At 60.2% G+C, this 6,402-nt stretch overlaps 1 protein-coding gene across 1 annotated transcript; it reads right to left on the reverse strand.

The window, feature by feature from the left end:
• Positions 1-1,730: 1,730 nt before the first annotated feature.
• On the reverse strand, positions 1,731-5,914 carry LOC129144669 (proline-rich protein 29-like; the record flags this gene model as incomplete). Its single annotated transcript, XM_054687810.1, has 5 exons — positions 1,731-1,759; positions 1,982-2,047; positions 2,178-2,406; positions 5,572-5,675; positions 5,840-5,914. Coding segments are annotated over 5 exons (503 nt in total), but the record flags the coding sequence as incomplete, so codon positions are not given.
• Positions 5,915-6,402: the final 488 nt, after the last annotated feature.

Below are 6,402 nucleotides of genomic sequence, written 5' to 3' on the forward strand. Positions count from 1 at the left end.
TCCCGAGCAAGCAGGCTCCCACAACTTCTCCTGCCGGGCGGAGCTGGACCTGCAGTCCCCGGGCGGGGGCTTCCCGCACAGCGGCTGGGCGTCCCAGGAGCTTGAGGTCTATGGTGAGGGGCGCCCTTGTGTGGGGGAGGGAAGGAGAGGGCACTGGGATTCGGCCCCTGAGCCCCACTCTGCCAACTCAGGGGTCCCCTCTTCGGGGCAGCTCTTTCCCAGTTCCCGGCTTGGACCCCACTAGCTGCTTGGCCGTGAGCGGTGACGGGCAGGAGTCAGCCTCCTCTCTGGCCTCGGCCTTTCTCCGTAAGGGGGGGTTTGGCCTGACACCCCGAAGCTGCCTCGAGCTCCGCTCCCCGGGGCTGTGGGTGCCCAGGCGCTGCCAGTCTGCAGAGAACTTGGCGGACGCGTGGTCCTCGCTGCCAGGGCGGAGGCTGGGCCTGGGCCATGCGCCTTCCGGGGCAGGTGTGAGCGACGCCCGCCCCAGTCCAGGTGCAGGGGGACACCTGCCTCGCGGCGCAGAGGCCGGGCTGCCGGCCTGGACTGGGGCCCCTTCCTCTCGGTCCTTGGGCAGACGCCGCCCGCCCTTGCCTGCGCCGCAGGGCGACTGCAGAGTGCACGGGGGTGTGGGTACCCCGGACCTGGAAGCACAGGGCTTCTGAGACCACCGCCCCTCTCTCCCCAGAGCCCCCACAGGACAACCAGCTGATGGTCATCATCATCGTGTGCTTGTTTGTGAAATCTGGCCTGCTGTGCTTTGTCTTGGGCCTGCAGTGGCACAGAGCCAGACAGACAACCACTGGGTGCAAGATGGCTGGAGGAACCTGCGGGGGCCCCACCGGCACGTCCTGTGTGAGCGCAGTGCCCAGGGAACTGGACCTAGCGTGGCTCCTGGGCTGTGGTCCAGCTCGGGCTGAAGGATGGGGACAAGCAGCAGAAGACTCTGGGGACTCTCACTTTCTAGCTCAAATACAAACCCCTGGACTTAGCCCCGTGACGCAGTGTCCTCCTGAGGCAACACTCAGGGGCCAGGAAGGGGACCTGCTGGGCCTGGACTTCTCTCCCTCCCCCCGCTCCCAGAGCCCAGGCCCTGGGGTACCCCGATGCTGAGCAGCTGGGGAAGCAAACCCCGCCTTTGTGGGACCTGAGTGCCTAATCCTCCTGGGGGAGGAAGGGGGACAAGCCCCGGCTTGGCAGGGCAGAGAGACCCTGTTCCCACATCGCCCTTCGGGACTTCAGCCCCACCTGGTCTGAGCAGGACAGGCCCTGACTTCTCCTTTCTGCCAATGGAGCCAGCTCCTGGGTTGAGGGGCCTGAGGGAGCCGGCTCAGCTCCAGGACCCTCCCAGCCAGGCCTCTCCATCTCTCTGGGCCTTCAGAGCAAACGGAGGCCCAACGGAGACCCCACAGCCCTGGCCATGCCAGAGACAGGGGAGAGAGGGGCGGGGAGGGTGGGCCCTGGTGCCCAGGCCTCCCCCTGCCCAGGCAGGAAACAGTGGGCAGAGCGGGGGCTCACGGGCCTCGGGCCTGGGCGGTGCTCTGCGGGCTCCTGCTCCAGAGCAGAGCAGGCCAGTGCGAGGGGCTCATTCACTGGGGCGGGGGATGGGGGGATGGGGGTGGGGCTGGCGGGGGCTGGCGGTGGGCAAGGGCTGCCAGGTACGGGTGTAGAGTCAGCAGGGACTAGAGGGCATGTGGGGCTGTCTCTGGCCTGCAGTGAAGCCGGCGCGGTCCTCAGGGTAAGCTCTGGGCATCATAGTAGTCTGCGGGGAGAGAGCACCTCATGGGACTCCCTCCTGCCTCGTGGACCCCAAATGCACAGCAGTGAACGACAGGGGAGGTGCAGCACCCAAAGAGGGAAAGGGGAGGGGATAGCCCAGCTGCCTATGGTGGTGCAGTAGGAGCCCCCCAGGCCCAGGAAACATGACCCCCTGGACTCCTGAGTACCCCTCAGCTGGGCCCCACTGCCAGTCACCCAAGCCCACCTGAAGCTGGAGGTACATCTGCACCCACAGTCCCTGTGGCACTGGGTGGTGGGGGCGGGGGCACAGCTCTCCTGAGATGAGGAGGAGAAAAGAAAGTCCCCCATCTGAGATGGCCTCCAGGGGTTCACCCTCGGGTATCTCCAGCCCCTGACCAGCTTATCCAGCCCAGCCCAGGTCAGGACAGACCCCCAGCCACACTTACGCGCCCCTTTCCCAAAGGCAGGAGGGCAGGGCTGAGTCCTGGTCATGTCCTGCATGTGGGGCTGGTGTGGGGGAGGGGGCAGGAAAGAGGCCGGCCAGGGTGGTAGGGCGCCCAGAGTGGGCAGCGGGCAGGGCACGTAGTGGTGGTGGAGCACCAGAGGCCCTTCCTCCTGGGCCTCCAGCAGCTCCTCCACCTCACTCTCCTCTTGGCCCTCCAGGTAGACCTGGGACAGCGCAGAGGGGAGGGGAGATGATAATGTTTGGCTTCCAAACCCCATCCTCCAGCCTCCTAAACTTTATCCCCAGATGCCATCCCAACCGGCTGCTGTGAGTGGCGCAGTGACTGCATGCAGCGAGGCACTCCGGAGACATTTAGTCCTTATTTTGCAGGTGGGGAAAACGGAGGCTCAGAGAGGTTGAGCAACTTGTCTAAGGTCACCCAGCTAATACGTGGCAGAGCCAGGATTGGAGGAATCCTGGGGTGACTCCCCAGTGACTGATGGGGAGTCTGGTGAACTGCCCCTGACGGCAACCCAGGCCTGGAGCCAGTGGGCTGGGGCGCTCATGTCAAGGGCTGCGCTGAGTGGATACATTGCCAGCTTCCTCCGACCTCCAAATCCTCCCTGGACTTCAAGGATGTTTGTAAGTCTCCTCTGAGGAGCCTCTCCTCTTTCCCCAATCACTGTGCACCCACACTTTCACCTTTTATCTCTTCATGTGCCAGTCAGAGGCCCAGTTGCCTTGTATTCTTACTCCTTTACTCATCCCCATGTTCACCTTAATAAGCATTAGGACCTGCAGGCCTGCCGTGCAGGGGCCTGCAGTCCAGTGGGAAACCTCCTTGGAAAGAGGCCTGGGTGATCTGGATTGAGCACCCCACCACCCCCACCCCTCCCGTGGAAGCTGACTAGAGCTGGCATATATTAGGTATCTGTAGGGTACATGGTTTTCAGGTTTTTCTGCCCTCCCACCATAGGATTGCCTTGCCTGATCGGGCACCTGCAGTTGTTACATTGTTTTAAGCCATCTGCTTACTTCTGTGGCCCATGGGAGGAGTATTGAGATAGTTACCAAGAGAAGCAGAGGCAGGAGAGAGAGAAGGGGAGAAAGAATGCCAGAGAAGCCCAGAAAGAAGACTTGCTGGGGGCTTGGAGGCCTTTAGGCCTCCTGGCCCCCGGTACCCCTGCCTGCCATATGCCTGGTTGCTGGACTCCCTGTGAAACCTCAATAAAAGCCTGAGAAAGCCACTGAGGGTTCCAGGACTCTTCCTTTACCCAGTCTGCTCGGATCATAGATAACCATCTCTGTGCACTTCCTGGCACTACAATTGGCATAGTCGGCAGGATGGATTGATGCAGACGGGTATGGAGCCCTCTGAAGATCTCAGGAGGGATTGGGGAGTAGCAGACTGTGTTGCCTGTGGAGCACAACCAACCCATACCGGGTAGGTTCATTACTGGTTCTAGCAGCCCTGTTGGTGTCTTCATGCTCTCCGCTGTTGTCGCCGTACTCCATCGCACTCTGCCACGCTCTGTCATGTTCTGCCACTCTCTGCTGCATTCCTCCGTCCACTCCACTGCACTCTTTGTTCCTCGGCACTCCACTGCACTGCACTGTGCTGCGCCACGTCACGCACGTCACACCTGCCACACAGCGCCATGCCATTTGGCCGAGTGCACATGTGCAGTGGGAGGGTGGAAAAGCCTCCCCCTACTTACCCCACAGCCTGTGACAATGCTGGACATGCCATGGCAGCACAGGTGGTGACCAGAGTCTTGGAGCTGTGGGAAGAGCTAGAGATGCTGCAGGAGCACAGGAGGTAGACAAGGTCCAGGAGCTGCGGGATGAGACCTCAAGTGAAGGAGGTGATGGCCTTCGAGGACCAACCCAGGGCCCCTAAGGCAACAGTATCATCGGGGAAGAAAGGACCACAATTTGGGGCTCACCCAGTGCTGACACAAGGAACAACGGATGGACTTGGACTGATAATCCTGCCAGAAGGCAGAGAACTTGGCAGGGTAATGTTATTTTGGGGGGACCCTAGGGGATGATGGTATTGTTTGTGTTTATTGTTTGTACACCCCAGAGATGGGAATCTGGGAGTGGCCAGTGGGCCTCTGTGTTTATACTGCCCAGCAGCGAGGCAGAAGAAAAAGCCAACTTAAAAAGGCAAAAGCTGGTGCTGAGATTGGGAGGCCCTGAGTGGCTATTAAGCAGCCTAAGCATGTTCAAGAAGGCCAGTGAGTCTCTTAAAATCACCTGTGGGTGATGCCCTGCTCATTGTTGAGTAAGAGTGAGGAGCTGAGGAACCTTTTTCGGGGGACGGGGGACCATGTCTTGTGGTGGAGCCCACAGCCAAAGAGGGGACCCAAGAGAGGCTGCGTGTGGAGCTTGTATCCACAGATCCCCAACCCATGTGCTTGTGCAATGGGTTGGCCTGAGTGCAGGGGTCTGCGTGTCCCATCGGTGGCTATGAAAGCCGAGTGTTGGAGCAACTACAGACAGAAAATCCTGAGGATTGGGTGATTACCCCCAAGGTACAGAATCACGAATCCACGAGTGAGTGCATCCTGGGGGTGGACGCTGTGTGTGGCTTGTGGCCGAGACTACAGCCAGAGAAGGCCAGGAAGCCTGACGGCTCCTGGTGTGTTACGTAGATGCCTGAGTGGTTCCTCCCTTGTATGAGCGGTGCCTTCGGCAGCAGAAGTGATGGATCATTTCCTGGCGCCCATGATCAACTTTTGCCACTAGGTTGGTGCCCTGCCTGGAATTATTTGTGTTCTGTTGTATTTTCTTTTGGGGGCCATGGCTGCTGTGTTTGTGTTTGTTAAAGGAAACTTGTATATATTGTATATAGATTGTATGGCAGAAAACCCTGAGGGGGTGGAAAATTAGGTAAATGGTTTTCAGGCTTTTCTGCCCTCCACCCTTTAGGATCTCCCTGCCTGACGGGCACCTGCAGTGGTTACACTGCTGTAAGCTGTGTTGGTTACTTCTGTGGGCCATGGGAGGAGTACTGGGACAGTCACCAAAAGAGGCAGAAGCAGGAGAAGAGGCAGGAGAGAGAAGGGGAGAAAGAAGCCAGAGAAGCCAGAGAGACTTGCTGGGGGCTCAGAGGCCTTCAGGCCTCCTGGCCCCCCGGCACCCCTGCCTGCCGTGTACCTGGTTGCTGCACTCCATGCAAAGCCTCAATAAAAGCCTGAGAAAGCCACCGACGGTTCCAGGACTCCTCCTTTACCCAGTCGGCTCGGATCATAGATAACTGCTCTGTGCCCATCCTGGACTACAGTGTCACACCCAGCCAAGGAGGTGTGGCTGGCTTCCTGCTTCTCCGTGCTTGGTCCTTTTTCTCCAGGAAGGGGTCCCTACCCCAGCCCCAACCCACATACCTGAGGCCAAGGGGCGCCGGGCCCGGTGCTGAGTGCTGAGGCCACCAGGCCGCCCAGCAGCAGCTGGTGCATCTGCCCATTCTGCAGCATCATTAGCTCCCCCTCTAGGAGGGGGTTCAGCAGGCCTTGCCAGACACCGCCCCCGGGCCCACCCCAGAGGCTTCCCTGTTACACCCAGCCCCCTGGGAGCAGAAGGTGGGGTGCAGTGTAGACGCCCAGAGAATGTGCAGGGCAGAGAGGAAAAAAGGGGCTGAGTCCTGAGTTTCACCTTCCTTCATGCGGCCTGGCTGCTGGGGTGGCGGGGGTCGGCCCAGGAGAGGGGCTGCAGGATGGTCACCCAAGGCTAGAGGAGCGGGAGACAGACTGATCAGGCCAGGCTGAGAAGGGGCTGGGTGGGGGTTGCAGACGGGTAATGAAGTTAAGGGCCTGTTTTTGTACCCCCTGTACAGTTTTGTAATTGCGCTGGTGGATGGTGCATCTTGCTGTTGAGCCAACTACAAATAAAGGTAGTTTCAGGTTCGGAGCCCAGTTCATCTTAAAGGCGGGACGACAACCCTCGCGCGGGAGGGGCTCCTCGGCTGTCCCCGGGGTAGGGGTCTGGATCGGGGGGGGGAGCCGGCCGTGGGGGAGCAGTGGGGGGCCAGCAGGGGCTGGAACATCTTCCTTGGTGTTTGTGAGAACAAGTTCTTCGGAACACTGCAGGGCACCCCGAAGACTTATTGGGGCTGAATTCCAGGAAGGGAGGCCGGGCAAGACGGGTGAGATCTGGGCTCCAGCCGTTTGGGGCCTAGGGGTTGAGTCTCAGCACCATCCCCACTGTGGCCTGAGTCC

Source organism: Talpa occidentalis, unplaced genomic scaffold (genome assembly GCF_014898055.3).
Source record: "Talpa occidentalis isolate TD23 unplaced genomic scaffold, MPIMG_talOcc4v2.1 talOcc4.549, whole genome shotgun sequence".
Classification (NCBI taxonomy): Eukaryota; Metazoa; Chordata; class Mammalia; order Eulipotyphla; family Talpidae; genus Talpa; species Talpa occidentalis.